At 38.0% G+C, this 21,871-nt stretch overlaps 2 protein-coding genes across 5 annotated transcripts in view; both read right to left on the minus strand.

Moving 5' to 3' along the window:
• Positions 1-10,947, minus strand: part of ank1b (ankyrin 1, erythrocytic b) — a 107,098-nt gene extending 96,151 nt beyond the window's left edge. For all 4 annotated transcript variants that reach the window (XM_066646008.1, XM_066646010.1, XM_066646009.1 and 1 more), the window contains exon 1: positions 10,765-10,947. In XM_066646008.1, coding sequence (XP_066502105.1) covers positions 10,765-10,890 — 126 coding nt within the window. In that variant the 5' untranslated portion in view covers positions 10,891-10,947. The remainder of the gene's footprint in view (positions 1-10,764) is intronic.
• A 4,631-nt stretch (positions 10,948-15,578) lies between these two features.
• LOC136668896 (uncharacterized) lies at positions 15,579-21,724 on the minus strand. The gene is made up of 8 exons (XM_066646642.1): positions 21,488-21,724; positions 18,836-18,859; positions 18,216-18,542; positions 17,763-17,870; positions 17,562-17,583; positions 17,431-17,471; positions 16,080-16,120; positions 15,579-15,968 (listed from the first exon to the last, which is right to left on the minus strand). Exons 1-8 carry the CDS (start codon positions 21,531-21,533, stop codon positions 15,768-15,770), a joined length of 810 nt encoding a protein of 269 aa, XP_066502739.1. The 5' UTR covers positions 21,534-21,724; the 3' UTR covers positions 15,579-15,767.
• Positions 21,725-21,871: the final 147 nt, after the last annotated feature.

Here is a 21,871-nt window from a genome sequence, read left to right on the forward strand (position 1 = left end):
TCCTGGTTCTGGAGCCTACCCAGAATCACTAGGCGCAAGGCGGGAAACACCCTGGAGGGGCTGCCAGTCCTTCACAGGGTGACATACACTCACAGACACTTTTGAGTCACCAATCCACCTACCAACGTGTGTTTTTGGACCGTGGGAGGAAACACATGCGGACACGGTGAGAACACACCAAACTCCTCACAGACAATCACCCAGAGCGGGACTTGTACACACAACTTCCAGGTCCCTGGGGCTGTGTGACTGCCACACTACCTACATACTATAGGAATTGTTTATTGCAATAATTATTAATAAATAATACCATTCTCTGGATAGCTGTGTATATTATGTTCATGCCTAACAACATTTCAACAACAACAGATGAGCTACTGTCTCTGACTTTACATCTACAAATTGAACCAACAAGGTAGGTGTGTCTAACAGAGTGGAGAGTGAGCTCACACTGTTTAAAACTCCAGCAGCACTGCTGTGTCTGATCCATTTGTAACAGCGCAACTTTTTTATTTTATTCAATAGAATTTTTTATTTCACAGAAATCATAATACATTCTTTAAAGACATTGAAAGCCCTCAAAAGAACTTAAATAACAGGAATGCACAGAAATATGTGTTTTATTATATTATTTGTTTTATGCTATACATATGATGGTGAGAATAATGCTATTTTCAGAGAATTTCAAAGATTTCAGAAACTAATAACATGTTAAGGGAGCAACTTGATTTATCCTCTGACATTCTATCATAATTAATGTATCAATCTTTTCAACCTATAGGAGGTTAGTCACATCCATTCATCTTGAAGTAATGTATCTTAATTAAGGTTGCTTTATTACGGAGACAAAGGCTCTGATTACTACCCACTACAGCTGGGTAGAATGGCCCTTAATTTACCTCCATTATTTAGCACAATGCTAACCATTCTGTATACTAATAAAACTATACCATATACAGTGCAGGCCCACATATGTGCCCTAGCAGTTAAAGGGGTTAAGTACTTTATATTGCCCTCCACCATCAGAGGCATAACTGCAGAGATTCATAATTGATCACAGAGTTCCAGTCCATTTTTATTTTGGAGGGCCGACAGGCATTTGATAATGAGTCAATAAAGCTGGCTGCTGAGAGAGCGAGAGTGAGTAAGAGGAGTGTTGATGTGTATTGTCTCTGCCACCCACTCTGCTTCACTGAGTCAAGGATGGCAGACCCCAAGAGCATTCAGCAGACAGCTCTGTGCTACGATACCCAGCAGAACTCAAAGAAAATATGAGCCAGTGTGTTTTTTCCAGTCATATTGAAAATGTTTGCTCAGGGTTTGTTCATTCATTTACAAAGAAAAAAAACTCATTCACCTCAACTTGTTCCAAGGAAAGACTGCAATTCAAGGTTAAACAGAGTAAAGAATGACACCAAGCCAATTAAAATATCAATCATTATGAGGTGGCATTTAGACACAGAAAAGAACAGTCTTCTGTCGGCTGGGTTTTTTTTTATTATTTATTATTTCTATTAATTTATTTTCCTCCTAAAGGGAACATCTACAATTGCAGGGAAATGCAGTTTTCTCTGGTTTGTTTACATTCAGAAGAGCTGCGTCTTCTAAGGTGGAACTGTATGTTTGAGGGAAAGAAAAATGATAGCTGTTCAGTTTTGTTTCAGTTTGAATTTCGGGCATTTCTAAACAAGTCAATGTTGCCCACATGTGGAGCAGAAGTAGAGAAATATGCTCATCTCGGTTCATGCTTTTCAAATAACTCCAGATGCCTCCGCCATGAGCAGAGACAGAGAGTAAAGCCAAACATACTGCACCAAGACAGTTTTTTTCACTCATTTACAAACAAAGGGGTTTTGTAAACACATTCGGTGGATTTCAAAAGTGGAAACAGTGGAAACATCTTCTGAATTTTATAAAAATCTTCAAATTTTTAAACTCTTCCTAAGGCTATATCTAGATTTAAGCTTCAAATTTAAGTGCTAGATTGGTATGGCAAAACTAAATCTATCTAGCCTGTATGTCCACATTTTGAGAAAGCAGTTAAAATGATCCCTTAAAGTGTAAACTTAAGCTTAAGCTAAAACATATTCATAAACCCCTGACAGATTTAATCACAACATTTTTTCTTCATTTAATAAATGCTTTTGAAAACCACACCACTATTTAAGCCATAAGTGGATAAGGACCCTAATGACCAAAGTGGTCTTGTCCTAATGTTGCCACAGAGGGTATTTCATTATACTCTAGGGTTAACTCCAGTCTGACCTCTCCACTATATTTCACTCATCACATTACACTCCACCTGCTGTAAAACTCTCTCACCATAGACAGCCTATAACTCCCACCCACACTGCTGCCTCTAGTGGCGGGATCCTGCCACATACCTCCACATGCACACAGAGCACAGTGAACCTTCCAGAATGCTGCGCTGTGCAGATCCAAACACGACCGAACAGCCCATAAATATAGCCAGAGACTGAAGATACAGTAGTTACAGATCAGTGTGACTTCACCTTCTCCTGGATTCTCCTCTAAAAGGCCCACAGACATGATCCACAGGAGAAATCTGGCCCAGTGTTACATGCAACATATACAACCACACAGCAAATCACTGCTGATGAAATCAAATGTATTTTATTTTACCCCTTCGCTCCCACACACACACACACACACACACACACACACACACACTCCTTTTTGACTGTTCTGCACAAAGCCACATTACTGCAAGCTGGATTCAGAACTAGAGCTATCACGTATTTGAACTCTAAAAGTGCTCAGAGGCCATCTGAAAGTTTTTGACACATTTTATTAAAAATATTTGTGGTTTCCTAAGCAGGAAGAAGGGCCAGCTACTTCAAGACTGCTAAATAGAGATACTGATCATCACTTTTATTTAGCCAATTTAGCCAATTAGCAGCCAGAGTTAGCTGTCCATCATTAAGTGCTGTAGCCAATGGAGTCACAGTCCTTCCTACAGGGCTAAAAATGGCTTCCTAAATGGCTAAAAAGTGTCTCAGGTCCAGCATGCTAGGCTTTCTCTTTCTGCTCACTGCAGTGAAAAGGCATCTGCAGTTTGTAGACAACAGAGATAAGTCCAAACATTGAAAAGCACAAGTTGAAATGAGGATATTGCTCGATTCCTGCTCCATAGATACTTATTTTTGCTGTTTCAAATTACTTAAGGTGGAAATATCTCCAAATTCGGGAGAAGGCTAACTGCATGAAACTAAACACACCACAAGTGTTTTTGGTAGTTAAAATAGTGAGTAAATTATACAGACAAGTTAAACAACATCAGTGCGCTGGCAAAACCAATGTCAATATCTCCTTACCCCAAGGTTTGCATTTATTTACTATTTTAGAAAAATTATTGTACCCAACCACTTTTTGAGGGGTTTAATAAATGGAAAAAAGGGATTTTAGCATTGTAAATCTCAACAAACATGGATGAGAAAATTAACTGGCCTTTGTCTATCACCACACTGTATGATGGGGAAAAAAAGAGCTTTCTGTGCTTGCAGTCATTGGGCCAATTCATCAAAGTTTTTAAAAAGCAACATTGCTAATCATTACACCAAACTGCCATCCCTTAACAAGTTCCATGCACAAGCTGACCTTGTCTAAAATCAAAAGCAAAAGAGATAAAGTTTTTCACTTATTAATAATCTAATGAACAAATAACATCAGTTTTTTTTATATTGTATTGGTAAGATTCACTCATTTAAAATGTTTTAATGATATATTTGCATGACTGGTTAAGAATTCTTATCAAACACAGACTCTGCAGCATTGTAAATAATGAGGCTTTGACACCTTTGCATATTTTTTGAAAAAGCAGCCTTGTCAACCTTCAATAATATTTATGTGGGTGTGGGTGTACACACATACATTCATGTGCCCAAATTAATCATTGACCATACTGAAGTGGATTTCATTATTAGGACAAGTGATTTATTTAGTATACTTAGTTCATTTTATTTTTTGCAGACTACATACTTTGAGTAGCAATTTGTTATTTGTTAAAAAAAATTAAAAATACAAATTTCTCATGAACTGAATTGACTTGAAAATAATGTGCACACTTTGTTAAAACCACTCACAATGCATCCAACAATAAAGGCAGCAATAATGGAGCTTCTGTTCTGCAAAGATTGAAAACATACAGAGAGCACCCGCTGTAATCTATAATACATTTCACTGTTGCTAACATGCTCGTGCATGTGCTATAAACTCATCTGGCTGCACATTTAAACAACATCAATAAGAATTTGACAAATGGATCTCCAGAGATATTTGACACATTTTAAAGTGAGTAAGATAGTACAGTTAAGAATGTCAATGTTAAATCAAGGGTATTTATATTAATATAGGATTAGCCTCATCAACGTTTGCCTTTGTTCCACATAGATCCCCACTTTAGCTATAGCATTAACTATATAATATATAGCATGTGGTCCAGTTTTGTCCTCAGATTCATTAGGTCATTCAATTGAGAGAAAGCAAAACATAAAAATTTGATTTGTTCAGAAAGTTTAGGGTTGCTGCTGTCTCTTAGCATGGCAACATTGGAATGGACCATCACTGACATAGAAAAAAACATTTGGAATGACAAAATCAACTGTTGCACTTGTGAGCTTAAAATGACCAAAAATAATTAAATAAAAATCTGGTAGACCACAATATTGGACAACAGAAAATACTTCCAGTCAAGAAGCTGATAAACAATTCAAGAACATTGACCAGAACAGAGATGTACATGCCAAAAATCATCCTTAAATAGAAGTATACACCAACAATGTGTCATAGAGTTCACAAAATGATGTTAACTATTGATAAGCCTTAAGAACATATGGCTAGGTTAACACCATTTTAAGAATCCTGTATAATTCTGGACATGGAAAAAAAAACTTTATCAGAGAGGTGGCAAGAAGAAGGAGAAAAAAAGTATTCATGATTCAAAGTATACCATGTTTTTGAGACCTATGTACAGTTTCTTCTGAAGTGGATCATGTGTCTTTGATGGTGATGGCTTAAGTGAATTCTAAAGTGTACAGAAACATTAGAAGGAATCAGCCTCAACCAAATCTTTACATTTTACTGAACCATCTATGGAATGTTACAATGCCATGAAGTGTAATACTCTTGAGTGGCTGTCACAACCTGAACCCCAGTTAGCGTGTAGCTCACTTACAGAAGACAAAAAACAAAGAAGAAAAAAAAAACACTGAAAACAAGCAGGGACTAAAATGGCTGGCAGAACATCACAGGCTCAAACACCATCCATCAGTTAACTTCAGTGTACTAACCAATATAAGAATGTATTAAACCAGTGTGACCGATTACTTGTGGTGCTCCAAAAACCGAATACTGTGTATAAAAACAAACAAATATTCCAACAACAAATTTAAAATAAGGTCAAATTTTATGGGAGGTCATCATTCATCTGGCTATACAACACCTTCAAAAGCCTTTCAAGACAACTGACATTAAACTACACAAATATTTATAAAGGCTTATTCTAGCAAGCATCCGTTGTAAGTAATGAAACGGACTAAAGCAGCCTTCATGCCAACAGACACTTGTAGGAATAAACATTTATAGATGTCTATATAGGTTTATATCAGTTGTGAAAGGCTTATGTAGGAGCCATGTATCCTTTCGAATGAAAGCCTACAGACCCATAGTACAGTGTTATGGAATATCATCTAAAATTATGTGCATGTATTAAACTGTACATACAACCTGTATTGCACTGTCGGCGCACTACATTAATGAGGAAAATAACATGATCTACACACCCAATCCACCAATTTTCTTTGCATTACTCATTGGACATGCCCGGCTTAACTGTCAAATGCAACCCCAGGCATCTCACCCGAGATTAAAAATCTCTTCAAAGCACTAACATTTCGTTTTGGCATGGACTTATCTTCAACAAAGTGAAATTATCCAAGCAGTGTGAAATAGATCCCATAGAATTTCATTAAAAATCACTTTATCATAATATAGTTCCTTCAGGATAGATGTTAAGGTTCATAGGTGACAAGAGGCCACAGGCCTAAGCAGTTACAACATTTATAGGATCATGTGTGCTAATTTCTTTAGAAATCAAGTTCACTAGTTTATCATATAAAACAAAAATAGTTAAACCACTAAGAATACAGGAGCTAGGGGCTCCAATGTGGTGCAGCAGTCTGAAAATTGGTCTTATCATAGGGCGATCACCAATTCTAACCCCAGAAATGCTTTTGCCATCCAAGGACTAGAGTTCTAAAAAGCACAATTTGCCTTGTTCTCTGATTGGCTACCCCTCTCCCCTCATCAATTTACATTAAATAGCATTACATTAGCGAGTGAGTGGCTGGGTTCATGTCTTAGAGAAATCATCGACTTGCCTTTGCCAGCATCAGAAGGAGCATCAGGAGGAAAATATTGTACAGGTCTTTAAAACTTTAAAGGTGAGCAATTGAGGGATCATGAACATATCACCAGTCTCAAATCATAGCACTGGTTTGAAATCCATGCTGCCATTCATTAAATCACAGAGAATTTAGGACAAAACCTGAGTGAAAATACAGGGCAATACGGCCCTGAAATAATATCATTATATTTCAGGGTATTTTGGCAATAACGATATTCTTGGCGATATGAAAAAACACTGAAAATTATTTTATTCATTTCAAGAACACACTATTGCATCAAAATAAATGTTACATTAATATTGACTATCCATCCATCCCTTATCTGTAACCGCTTGTCCAATTTAGGGTTGCGGGGGGTCCAGAGCCTACCTGGAATCATCGGGCGCAAGGCGGGAATACACCCTGGAGGGGACGCCAGTCCTTCACAGGGCAACACAGACATACACACATTCACACGGACACGGACACTTTCGAGTCGCCAATCCACCTGCAACGTGTGTTTTTGGACTGTGGGAGGAAACCGGAGCACCCGGAGGAAACCCACACGGACACGGGGAGAACACACCAACTCCTCACAGACAGTCACCCAGAGCGGGAATCGAACCCACAACCTCCAGGTTCCTGGAGCTGTGTGACTGCGACACTACCTGCTGCGCCACCGTGCCGCCCTTAATATTGACTATAGTTGACAAATTTCCACCGTACCTGTCGCTGGGCCTAAATGACATAATGAATGTACGCCTTATTACGTGTAACTGCAATGATGCTTTACGTAAACAAGTCAGAATAACATGATAATCACAATATAGATTTCTTTATAATTGTTTAAATTTTTTTGCGATATTATTGCACATGATACGATATGGCACAGCCCTAATCTGTACCCTTGATTCATAATAAAGCAGTGTTAAAGGGGGCACAATACACCCAATTTACATAAGTTAACACAGTTTCCTGTGGTCTTTGTGAAACTTATAGCCCTGTTCAGAACAAGTAGATTCTGTGTCTGTTGAGAATGAGCATCTGTTTACTCCAAATGTGAGCGGCCCAGCACAAGGACACAAGGAGAAGAATCCCTGTATCTTTTTCTCTTTTGTTTTCACCATATATAATCAGTACAATTAATTCTCCATTTTTCTCACTTAAACATGGGTCTAGCTCTGTGTTTGGAGATACACACATGGGGAAGCAGGACATTTCAAAAGGGTCTGCTATCTATTTAATCAGAATGACTGGCATTTGTGTGTATTCACTTTCACAATTTGGATTTATCCACCCTGAATTACTGTGAATATATATGTTTGCAAACATTTTGATTTTGATTTAATTAAGATTAACATTTTAAACTGAACAGCTGATGTAATTTTTTAAAGGCCTTTTAAAGTTTCTTATTAGAGTGAATAAGGTTTTCCCCATATTCTCTAAAGCCTTTACCTATATAAACACATCTGGAGCAGGGATATATGGATAGTTGCTCTCTTGCTCATCATGTGCATGCATGTGTGTGCCTTTTAATTGCTATGACACTGACATTCCCCCCTTTCTCTCTCTGATCATGAGGTGGAATACTAGCACTGATAAATGCTAGCCTGACAGATTTTATGAGCCTTAAAGATGCAGAACATTTGCTGTGGGCTTGCAATGTTTTCTCCAGTCAAGTGTAACTGCTCTGCTCTCGCTGCATCCAAAACACATCAAACATGTTTTCCAAATACATCTGTCGGCATGGAAATACAACAGTGCAGCACGTCTGCAAAGACATCCCTTGCAGCAACTTGCATATGCAACACACTGGTGAAAAAGTCTAATGCACAGCAGCATGCTTACGACCGCACAGCAGCCACTGAAAAGGCCAGTCTCAGAAGGTTCATCCGAAGCACTAGCAACACATATACCCCTCTTTAGCTCAGCCTCCATAAAAGAGACTCCTATAAGAGCAGACACAGACATTACACGTCTGCAGACGCACCAATCACAGCACTGGTGTATGCATTTAGTTCACAGGAACACTGCTAATACGTCTCATGTGAAAGAGAGAGAGAAAATCCAGAAAACCTGCCAGAAACAATAGAGCCCACTGCAGACTGCTAACAGAGCAGTGCAGCAGCAGCTGAATACATAACGTATGCAGAACTATACTGAATGGACTACACAAGCCATACAGTGCTATACACAATAGACAAACCTTACAGACAGAGTAAAGCATATTGAAACATACTGAATAAACATCTCATTCTCAAACATAGGGTAGTGCATCCCATATGTCCAATATTAAAATTTCATATTCTAATCCATATTTCATACATATACAGTGTCAGAATCATATACAGCCATACAGAATAAAAAACAGCCTTACTGAAAACTGAACCACAATGGATATATAAGCCATACAACACTATACACATCACAGAATCATACCATCCACAAATATAGTACAGTGAATACCATACATTCACATACATAAACAATAAGTAAATCATAAATTATATGAATATATGACCCTTTCAGATCCATAATAAACAATAAAACCTTACACATTTGAACTGAATACAGTACCTGTATAAAACCTTACAGAATACAGTCTCCATATACAACCATAATAAATATAGAACCGATTCAATACTGAAGACGACTACAGAATCATACTGAAAATAGAACCCATATTGAACCACACTGAATAGTGGTGGGGGTGGGGGGGGGGGGCAATCTAACTTTGGCCCAATGCAAACAAGACCCATTAAGATCATTATTAGACCACTAAAACATACTGCATGTACATGCACTTCTAACTTCTTAATAACATCGTAAAACCTTTCTACTGACAGTCTATTGACATTTTATTGACGTGTTTATATTTTTGATATGCACCTCATCCCACTTTTACAGCTGGAAAATTCACAACTAGCAAGATGATATATTGATTCAGAAAAACTACTGTAAGCAATTATGTTACTATTACATGCTACTGTGTAGAGTACTACCTGAGAGAATCAACTTGTTTGAAACAACCATAGAGAGTAGGCAAGATATTACATAATTCTTTTGCTCTTGCGCCTATGTGATCCTAGTTATGCTTTTGTACATATCCAACATTGGACAATACTGAACATACAGGCCGTTCAGGACCACACCTAGAACATAACTCATAATCAGTTTATTGATTATACACAAACACTGTGAATAAATAACGAACAAAGAAATATAATAAAATATAATACAATACAGAGACACAATGAATACTGAATGTATAAAAAAATACTGAATATGACTGAATTAATATAGTAGATGGTACAGAACCATTCATAATACATAAACCATATGGAACTATGCTTAACACAAAAGCCATACCCAACCATGCTGTATACACAGACTGTACAGAACATTCTGAATATGTGTATAACCCATGACTACACATATTAAATACCCAAACAGAATGAAACAGGGTAAATAACCCATATGGAAACATCTTGAATTCATGACCAGATCAGAACCATTCTGAACAAATGGACTAAGGACCTGTACTGAACATATAAACAGTTCAGAACCATATTGAATTTATAATCAGTTTACAATCTTACTAAATCAAAACCATTCTGAATACATAAGCCATACCACAGAACTTCAACAATGACAGAGCCCATACAGAACCACAATACAGATATCATAACAAACTTAGTACAGAACCACTCTGAATAAAGAATCATACTGAACACAGAACCAAGAACCAAGCTCCAGAAACCATACAGAACCATAATCAATAAATAATCCTCACTGAATACAGAGCATCTGACTACATCAACCATCAGAACCAGTTCAGTACCATACTAAATATAGAACCCATATCGAAATAATACAGAGTACAGAACCCTACAGAGAGCCATGTTGAATTTATGAACGGTGCAGGATGGAGGGGCAGGGCATGCTGCATGTGCTGCAGCTTCAGAGGCGCAGGACATTAGCTGCAAAACCGTAGCGCGTGCTCCAGTGCAAGACCATCCTCCTTAGAGCCAAACGGTTACTTAACCAATATTCTCAGACAAGATACCACCGCCCCCCTCCACTGCCACCACCTCTATTACCACCTCCCCTATCCCTCCTCCATCCTTAAGCGACGCTCCACCGTGGTTAATCTACGTCTGCATGACTGCTGAATGCAACGAGCCGTGCGCGTGAACGCGCGCGCCTTCACGCCTTCCGTTTCCCTGCAGAGAGAGGAGAAAAGGCGCGCGACCGGGGCGTGTGACGGCTCACACTGAGGAAGAGAGAGCGGACGGAGGTGGCAGCGGTGCGGCGTCCCCGGCTGCTACTCACTGATCTGTGGATGTGTTTCTTCCCCTACCTTGCGCCTGCGGTCTCTGGAGCGGTTCCTCTTTTTGATTTTCTCCTCCTCCTTTTCACGCTGCTCCTGCGCCGCAGCCTCCGCTAGTTCCTTGCCTTTGCGGATCTGTTTGGCGGCTTGCGCCATGGTGCCGCCGCTTTACTGCCCGTCCCCGCTGTCCCAGACCGTGTCCCTGTCCCTGTCCCTGCGGTGGCCAGTGTGTTGGAGACGGCGGCGCTGCTGCTGCCAGCTCCCAGCAGCGCGCACCACAAAAAACGAGCTGCTGCTGCTGCCGCCTGCCTCTCATCCAAACACGATCCCTCCCCCCCTCCACCTCTCTCTCTCTCTCTCTCTCTCTCTCTCTCTCTCTCTCCCTTTATGACCTGTATCTCTTTCTCGCTTTCTTCACGTTCTCTAACTCTTTCTCCTCTGCATTTCTCTCATTCTCTCTTTCCCTTTATGATCTGTATCTCTTTCTCTCTTTCTTCATGTTCTCGGATTCACACAATACCTCTCATATATTCATATTCTTATACTTATATTATTCATATATTTTTTATTTATTTATATTTAAATATATTGGTTCATATATTACTGTTTTTTTCCCTCTCTATTATTGTTCTGTCTCTCCATCTCTCTCTCTCTCTCTCTCACTACAACCAGTCACGCACTACGATCAAAGGTTCTGCAGCGTCTCTCTCTCTCTCTCTCTCGTCATCGCCCCAGAAAGAAATCCTTTCTTCCTTTGCTGGTATTCCTCCTGTCCCCTGTTGTGCAGTGCTTCAGCGCGTGTCAGGACGCACATGCACGCGCAGCGCAGGTCTGACAGTTGGTCTTCTGTTAATTTTGTATAAGGTTTTCTACAATATTTCTCTAGACATCTTTCCACAACCCCACCTCCATTAAACTGTTGTGATGCGTTAGAAGAGTTGCAGTTAAAAACAGGAACTGTTGCCTACTGCTTCCTTTGTTTAAGTCTTTCAAATTTATCCTCAAGTTATTATCTAAAACAGGGACTGATTTTATTGTTAAAGTAGCACCGGTCAAGTGTTGGGATAATGTACACTGAACTTTCTTGAGGTTGAGTTAATCAGGAAACATGGACAAGTGTCGGGACTTAAGTGGTGATGGTCATAATATTTTGATCAGAAAATGTCATAAATGTCAGGAATGAAAGGGTGTTTCTGATGTGCAGAGATGGTACCTACCTTAAGTGGGACAAGAAAGGGCAAGCAGTGAACCAGTGACAGGGTCGTGACCGCCCGATGCGAGGGGAGTAAAGACTAGGCTGTCCCATCCAACCCCACAGAAGAGCTACTGTACATTAGGCACTTGAGTTTAAATAAATAAATAAACATTATGTGGAATGCTGGGTCCCTGTGTGTCACTAAAGAGATGGAAACGTTCTACTGGGAAACCACTGGGTGCTAGCATTTTTCTGGATGTTACACTGTCATATATTGTACACCCATTGTCCATTTGATCAGCTCTACTGGTCATACAGGAGCACTTTGTAGCTCTATAATTACAGATTGGTCCACCTGTTTCTCTGCATACATTCTTACAATAGTATGAGTGGATCAGACACAGCAGTGCACCAGTGCACAACATGGTATCATCACAGTCACTTACACTTTGTGATTTCACTCGGCCAATCCATATTCCATCATATGTTTCTGGATTGTGAGAGGAAAGTAGAGCACACAGAGGAAACCCACAGGAGAACACCCCAAATCTCTTCACAGACATTGAACCAAGGCTATGATTGAATCAATGAACCCCAGGACCCTGGAGCAGTGTGGCACTGACAATACCAGCAGTTCCACTGTGTCCCCCCTAAGGGCCCATTTAATTATTATTCATTATTTAATATTCAAATAGATTTATGTAATCAAAACATTTATTCATCTTCTGTAACCACTTCATCCTGATCAAGGTCCAGGGTCAAGGTACTCACACAATTGACCAGTATAGTGAACATGTTAACTACTGTAGAGGCTTTCAGCGTCCCTCAGACTATCTCAGCGTCACTGCCTTGTCTCACTGATTCATCAGTCTACTCAAGCTTTAGCAGAAACTTCATTGTTTAAAAAGAAACTGTTGTGAGTTTTTCTACAGAGTTCATCTGTCAGGCAACGTGCACAAATTTAAAAATGTAAAAAGGACATAATATGGAAAAATAAACACTCAAAATATTTGAATTAAATATTAAATGCATAAGCACATTACTTTATGGGTCTGGAGTCTCTACTGACCATGAAATAGAACAACTCAGTCAGCTAATGTGGGCTGTCTATGCCGGTGCATGTCATAAAACAAGTCATTCTATTTTCCACTGTTTCTTATGATGGTTACAGGAAATTTACAATTGTCTCACCACGCACAGCACTGGATCTACATTTTTGTGAGAGTGTAAAGACAAAGTTAAACTGGGCAAACCAAAAACAACAAGCACTGGAAATTGTGTTCTAATTAATAGGGTGAAAATGACAGCGAAGGAGAATTAGAACCAAGAAAATAACCAAAAAAAGAGAGTTTCTGCTCCTTGATCCGCACACTGAACTGAGTTGTGACTCATTCTCATTTAAAGGAAGGAGTGCTTCAGCCAATTATTTTGAACAGGACTGTGTTGTTTGATCCTTGTGGTGTTTTGATTAAAGCATTTCACAGAAGCTCCCTTAAGAACCCATGGGTTGTGGAAAAGGTGTAGAATTTTTTTCCCTATAATATTTAACTGCCAAAAGTTAGAGCAAAATTTGCTCATCCAGCATTTCTTTTTAAATAAAAGCTATTGATAGGTAGATTGCTGGATTTTCTGTACAGATCAAACTGTGTGTAAGCTATTCCTACCCTCTTCCAAAAGTTACATAATACAGATTCTGCACTGCCAAGCCCCGAGCAGCAATTCTCCGTGTTGCAAGTCAGTGAAGCATCACAATGATTTTGGAGCTGTAATCTTAACATGAAAATAACACATAATGTTACTTAATAGATATTAAAAAGTTCCTAAAGTTGGAATCTACAAAAGTTTGGGATGTAAAAGCAGGACTAAAATGCTTGGGGTGATGTATAAGATATATTTTTGTCCAAAAATGTTGAGGACTCCGGCCCTGAGAACACTGATCACTGGGCTGGTGGTTGTATAATATCAGCTCTAAAAGGGGCCAAGGACACTGGGGTCAGATAGCAGGTCTGTAGTACAAATTACCTTCCCCACACAGAATGATCTGTGGGCCACATGACCTCAAAAACACATCTGTCTTATTTATTTATGAATGTCATGGCATTGAGCAGTTTGGCACCTCAGTGACACAAAGTCAGAATCCAAGTTCTTTTCCACTGCAGTGAAGGAAACTGCCATGCCTCCGTCATCTACCATTCAATACTCACACTAATAACTCAGAATGTCACATCTGCAGAATTCTTCTGATGTTTTGAAATGAGATGGTGTGAGTAATGACTAAAGCAATGATATTAAATATGTCTAAGCAGATTAGAAAATAACATGATTTGTGAAGAATGTGCTTCCAGCTGTGTGTGAACTGGTGTTGAGCTAATAATATGCCCACAAGCCCTTCCTATTCTAAACTCATCTGTGGGTTGAAACACAAGCAGCAGGATAGCATTAACAACAGGTGACAAATTAGTCCTTAAAGGGAAAGTGGTGCAGCAGCCTAAAATTTGGCTCTACCATTTGTAGGGTATGAGTCCATAAAAGCACATTTGGATTTGTTCTCGGGGTGGATAGGTTGGCCCTCTTTCTCCTCTCCTTTTAATGCTGGCCAGCACAATCCCCTGTTAGCTGTGATAATAGATCTGGACAGTTTCCTTTCTCCTTTCTCTGTCTAGTGGTATTGGTTTATCAGCAGATTGAAAAGAAGTGGATGATAGATTCTCATGTTTTAGTGGAAATATGTGCTTATCCTCACTGTCTGAGGCAGGTGGAATTGCATGCGATTGGGGGAGGGGGGTGTTAACTAACAGGTTGAATTTGTGACAAATATAAAGACAACTAGCTTAAAAAAAAAAGTAAGAGACGTACATTGGGCTTAATCACATCTTCTGATCTTCTGAACTAATTACAATTCAGCTTTAAAACCACTTATGGTTTTGTAATAAGGGGATTATCTAGTAGACACTATACGACCAAAGGTTTGGGCACACCTCCTCTACAGGGAACTGTTTGGAAAACAATAAGGAGTCTACTCCCATTTGCTGCTGTTCTGAGAGCAGTCGGTGACATAAACATTGGTTTAAAACCAGACACTAAAGTTGATGATCAATACTAGATTTAGATTCTGTCAGAATCAATTAATGAATCCTCATTTTAGAGGAGAAACCAATGTCAAATGATATGCTATGAATGCTATGACCAGTATGTGTGTGTAATCCAGGTTATGCATAAAAAGGCTTTGAATAGATTTGTTAAAGGAACACTAGGTAAGATTTTTTTTGTTCCTAGGGCTCCCCCTAGTGTAATTTATTTTTTACAACACTGTACTGAAATCAATGTGGAGGGGGAAAGACAGGGATGGTTTCCTGTCATCCTCCAAAAATTACACAGTGCAGTTTCTGCAGTGCTGAGCCATGACAGAGGCTCTACTCTCCGTATTACAGGTCAGTGGAGCGTCACAATTTTGAAGCTGTAATTTTAAGATATTACATACTGTTCCTTTAAGGAGAGAGGGAGAGAGAGAGAGAGAGAGAGAGAGAGAGAGAGAGAGAGAGAGAGAAAGAAAATGTTCCACCACCCAAAGCAAAATAATAAATTACAGAAGAAAAATGTTTAATATCTTATGATATTTAAAGCTTTTGAGAATATACAGTAACTGTTTTTTCCTTTGATTAATAAGAAGTTAAAATCCTTTTTAAGCACTGGCAAATATCAAACTATTTAAATTCTGTTTTCTATGAACAGTAAATCAATGTCTCATAGGGGACATAAAACCTACACCAATAAAAATCTATTAGAGCATCAAAAATATCATCAGCTCTTAACACCAGACTGAACAACTGCTTGCTTTTTATAGAGCATCATTAGGCTCATCAGCATTTCCAGTTTTAGCTTCGTCAACAGAATCTGTATATTGGCCTGGTTGTGGTTTGCTGTTGTCCACCATATTAACGACCACCATGGCGTATTCTGTCCTTTGTCCAAACTTGATGCAGCGAGCAGAGTTTTCAGAGTGGATCACTGTGGCGTAACACAACTCATCTTCAGTCTCCTGTAAGAGAGAAAGTGAAAGAGAATTTCTCCCCACATGAAAGAATGATTTACTTATTCTGAATTTAGAACTGCAGGGTTGATTTGTAAAAAGAAAGTCTTGAGGTATTACTTTTGTCTCCTTTTCTTCCTCATCTTCTTCAGAAAAAGGATCTGCATCAAGAGATTAAAGAAAATAGAGGACTGTGTAAAAGACGTGAAAGGCTGCATAACTTCCTCCTTCTAAACAGTAACAAAACTGGGTCCAAAGTGACAAGAAACAAAGAATCAGATGTAAATTTTAATCTCACTGACTTTCCAGTTATACCTGGTTCAGCAGCAAAAAAATCTTGGCTTCATGATTGACCCGGATTTATCATTCGATCAACACAGGCAGTATCACTAGGACAGCTTTTTTACATCTTGGCAACATTGCCACAATAAGAAATGCCTTATCCGTGCCTTATGACGCAGAAACATTAGTACATGCCTTTATTACTTCAAGGCTTGACTATTGTAAAGCACTACTGTCAGGATTCACTGGCAGGAGTTTAAGTCAACTTCAACTAGTTCAAAATGCTGCAGCCAGGTTCCTGTCCTTTGATCATATCAGTCCAGTTCTATAATCACTCCATTGGCTGCCTGTTAAAACTCCTATCAATTACAAAATTCTATTTATAATATTAATTATTATTGACGTATAAAGCTCTACATGGGCTAACTCCTGAATACCTGCAAGATTTTATTTCCTATTATGAGCCACCATGATTATTCAGATCACAGTGAACTGGCTTTTTAATAGTTCCCAGAAATCAGAAGGCTTCAGCTGGGGAAGAGCGTTTTCTACTTTGGAGTAATCTTCCAGAAAATGCTTGGGACACTTGTGTTTCAGGAATGCTTTGTGTGTCTGTGTGTCCTTCTGGTTCTATTCTTTTAGTTAAAGCTGTTATAGTCAGATCTGCCAGAGTTATTCGCCACACTCTGGAAATGTTCACCTTCTCTGTTTTACTTACACCCAAACAGATCAGAATTCCATCCCTCTATGGAGTACTTCAGCCAGTTAATTTGAACAGGGCTGTGTTGTTTGATCCTTGTGGTGTTTTGATTAAAGCATTTCACAGAAGCTCCCTTAAGAACCCATGGGTTGTGGAAAAGGTGTAGATTTTTTTTCCTTTAATAGTTAACTGCCAGATAGTCAGATCTGCTGGAGTCATTTGCCACACTCTGGAAATGTTCACATTCTCTGTTTTACTTACACCCAAACAGATCAGAATTCCATTCCTCTATCTTTTTCTGAGTGGACGACTGCCGACCTGTCCAGCTGGACACTGATTGGATGATTGTAAAGCTCCTGCTACCCTCTTCAGACCAGCTGCCCATGCACTAGCTACCTAACTATTACTGCTACTACTACTAATACTACTACTAATAATAATAATAATAATATCATCGTCATCAAATCCCATTGTTTTATCCAGACTTACCCAGGGTATACTCATCTGTGGAGCCTGTCTTAGAATTGCATCTGCATATAAAAAGAAAAAAAATGAAAGTAAATAACGTTGCTCAGACAATAATACATTTAAAGAATGCTCATATGTTAAAAGTAACTGACCTTTCAAAAGCTCTTCTGTCTCCTAATTAAAAGATATGTAACAGACATACTGATTACTCAGTGAATTCATATCATTACTGCATTGCATTCTAGATCAGTTTATGGATTTTGTGTTTTACCATAAAAAACTGTTAAATTCTAAAACAACTGTTTGAATCACCATACAATTTGAAAATGTGTCGTTGTTGTATAGAGTCTTACCTATTGAACACACAAAGCTAATGCATATTACTGAGAGTGAGACCAAAGTGAAGACAATCAGAAAGCCCCCAACAGCTAGCCCAAATACAGCGTAAATCATCGGAGCACCTATAACACACAGACCAGCAATGTGTTCTTAGCTTTACAGGTACACACACACACACACACACACACACACACACACAGAGTATATTTTTCTTGTAGGAATGATTCACTAAATATATGGAGTCCCAAAGTGTAAGGTGAAATAATTGGAAACAATGTGATGTTTCTTTTTTTTGCCATAATTTACCTGTCACTTTTAAAGGGTAAAGGGAGGCTGTTTAAAGGGATATGTTCAGTTTGTGGGTTGTGTTTGATTAATTGTGTAGTTTTGTAGTCATTCACACAATGAGCCAAGGCATTAGAGCATCTCTCTGTGAGGCAAGCTTCCCAAACCCCAAATATACTTACTTATTCTCCACACTGCTATGGTCTCAGATGGACTGTGTATATATTTTGATCCATTTGCCACAGTACAGTAGACACGCAGTTCTGTCCTGACCCATTCCGGGTGCACATCTTCAGCTTTTAGCAACAAATCTCCGCTCACACTGATCTCACACAACTTGTTTTGAGAGATGGTATAGAAAGTTGAGTTGCGAAGGAGGGAGCTGAAAAAAGAACACTGTACATCAGCATTTGACTTAGTTGCACATGTCAGTGTGACGATGTCTCCCAGTGTCACCTCTCTTAGACTGACAGTTATCTGGGGTTTTTCCAGAGCTGCAGCAAGGCCACCTGCTCAGAAAGGAAATGACAACACAGGAAAAGTCTTACAAAAATAAATAGATAAAAATTATAATAATAATTCCTAATAACTCCAAAACACTGTTAATGCCTTAAATGTTATCCTCCAAACTTAACTGCATTTATGATTGTGGCTATGTTAAATGAAATGTTTTAACAGTAAACCATTCACTCTCTACACATGTATATATATATAAAAAAAAGGCCTCCAACCTAAACATTTAAATCCTTTTCATAATCTTCACAAGATTACCAATTCTATACTTTCACCATTGAACACTTACCTATATGGCACAACCCTGATTTTCCTGCAACCAAAAGTATACAAAATATACACAAATGAAAGATAAATATATAACACATTTACATCACATTCTTCAAAATAACCTCTTAATTATTTCTGTAGCAATGAAAAAACACACATTTAATATGACTAACAATATTTATCTTCTCATTATCCAGTATAAAATAAATCACAGATTACACTATACTGGGGAAACATTGTCCAAAATGGGAATATTAGACAATGAAATCTGTATGCACTGCTCAGCAAAAACCTAAGATAGCTATATACCTGCCTTTTTGTACTGTACACTCATCAGATATTTCTGGCAACTTATTACAAATTGGTTAGCTCAAGGAAGAATTTTAACATTAAGCAATGGGAAAATCTACTAATAGAACATATATCAATGGAAAAAATGTCAGCATTTATCAAAAACCAACCATGAAATGCACTTAACATTCAATGATTTCTGTATCTTTCATCAGTTTACTTAGATCGGATTTTTCAAACAACAAAAATCCCATCACACATACATATACAACCCCAATTCCAATGAAGTTGGGACATTGTGTAAAACCTGAATAAAAACAGAATACGATGACTGTCTCCCATTGAAAATGTGTGGCACATTATGAAGCGCAAAATATGACAATGAAGACACGTACTCCTGAGAAACTGAAGTTGTACATCAAGCAAGAATGGGTCAATGGTCCTACAAAGCTTCAACCAAGTGTCAAAATGGGTGGTGACCATGGTGGCCATTTTGAAGTTGCCCATTTTGGATCCAACTTTTGTTTTTTCAATGGGAAGAGTGTCATGTGACATCAAACTTATTTGGAATTTCACAAGAAAAACAATGGTGTTTGGTTTTAATGTAACTTTATTCTTTCATGATTTATTTACAAGTTTCTGACCACTTATAAAATGTGTTCAAAGTGCTGCCCATTGTGTTGGATTGTCAATGCAACCCTCTTCTCCCACTCTTCACACACTGATAGCAACACCACAGGAGAAATGTTAGCACAGGCTTCCAGTATCCGTAGTTTCAGGTGCTGCACATCTCATATCTTCACAGCATAGACAATTGCCTTCAGATGACCAAAAGATAAAAGTCTAAGGGGGTCAGATCGGGAGACCTTGGGGCCATTCAACTGGCCCACGACAACCAATCCACTTTCCAGGAAACTGTTGATCTAGGAATGCTTGGACCTGACACCCATAATGTGGTGGTGCACCATCTTGCTGAAAAAACTCAGGGAATGTGCCAACTTCAGTGCATAAAGGAAAAGGAAAACACATCATCATGTAGCAATTTCGCATATCCAGTTGCCTTGAGGTTTCCACTGATGAAGAATGGCCCCACTATCTTTGTACCCCATATACCACACCATACCATCAAGATGTGCAGCACCTGAAACTATGGATACTGGAAGCCTGTGCTAGCATTTCTCCTGCAGTGTTGCTATTAGTGTGAAGAGTGGGAGAATAGTGTTGCATTGACAGCCCAACACAATGGGCAGCACTTTGAACACATTGTATAAGTGGTCAGAAACTTGTAAATAACAAATAAAAGAATAAAGTTACGTTAAAATCACGCACACCATTGTTTTTCTTGTGAAATTCCCAATAAGTTTGATGTGTCACATAACCCTTTTCCCCACTGAAAAACAAAGGTTGGACCCAAAATGGCCACTATGGTCACCAACCATCTTGAAAAGTTTCCCCCCTCCCATATACTAATGTGCCACAAACAGGAAGTTAATATCACCACCCATTCCCATTTTATTAAGGTGTATCCATATAAATGGCCAATATATATATATATATATATATATATATATATATATATATATATATATATGTGTGTGTGTGTGTGTGTTTACATCCTCTCCCTACATGATGACATTATAATAGAATGCTTTGCAAAATATATAATCACCAATAAAGACTGGTCCTTGGAAGAGCTAAAGATTTAGGCAATAATTATAATGTATAATTATTATAATATATTTTATATATATATACACACACACACATATATATATATATATATATATATATATATATATATATATATATATATATATATATATATATATATATATATATATATCATTATGGAAAAATGTGTAACATAATATCTTCATATTTGATCTTTTTTTGAGGTCAGTATTCAATTGATATATAAAGTATATATAAAGTACAGTATGTGCATATCTTTTAGGCACCTAAGGTTATAATTATTTATAATCTTTTTAATAAGCATAGTGCTTGTATAAAATTATATCTAATTACAATAAATACAAAAACATAAATGCAGTAAAATATTTTTTTCTAAAAAGTAGTAGGTTGGTGTGAGCTAGTGTAAAGAATATATTTATTTCCAGGTATTGTCCTTATTCGTATGAATTAGATAAATCAACACTTGATTTAACGCGAAATATCTATTAACGCCAGTAAAACTTTGTAAAGCTATAACGTACTTCATTAGTATAGTACCATAAAAAAATAAAATTATTAGATTATGAACAATAACGAACTTTTTGAATTTGAATGTGTAAGGGATTAAAAATATTTCTATCTACATACACTGCCTCAGGACAAAATAGAAACAGAGTACTAGCTATAAATAAATATATAAATAACTTACCTGCATTTAGCAGAATGAATGCAAGTCCTACTGAAAGGTAAATCATTTCAATGTAAAACTGAGAACAGATAATTCCTCACCACTTCAAAACGGAAATTTATATTCAATTCCTAATTAACGTAAACTAAACTGGCTTATCTGATGAATCTTGACTGAACGTGTCAAGAAGGCTGCACCTTATATGTAAACCAGCTACTTGAGGAACTGAAAAAGGATTTATGGAAATGAGGTTTATGCTCTGCTTCACTCATAGAAATCTCAAATGTTGGTATGAAGGCCCATTTTCAGAAAAGTGGATAGCAAAGACTAAAAATAAATTATGTTGTGTATTCAATTATAAAAAAATAAAGCTGTGGTTTATACAATATATGCCATATCAGTAAC

The sequence above is a fragment of the Hoplias malabaricus genome, chromosome 15 (assembly GCF_029633855.1).
Source record: "Hoplias malabaricus isolate fHopMal1 chromosome 15, fHopMal1.hap1, whole genome shotgun sequence".
Classification (NCBI taxonomy): Eukaryota; Metazoa; Chordata; class Actinopteri; order Characiformes; family Erythrinidae; genus Hoplias; species Hoplias malabaricus.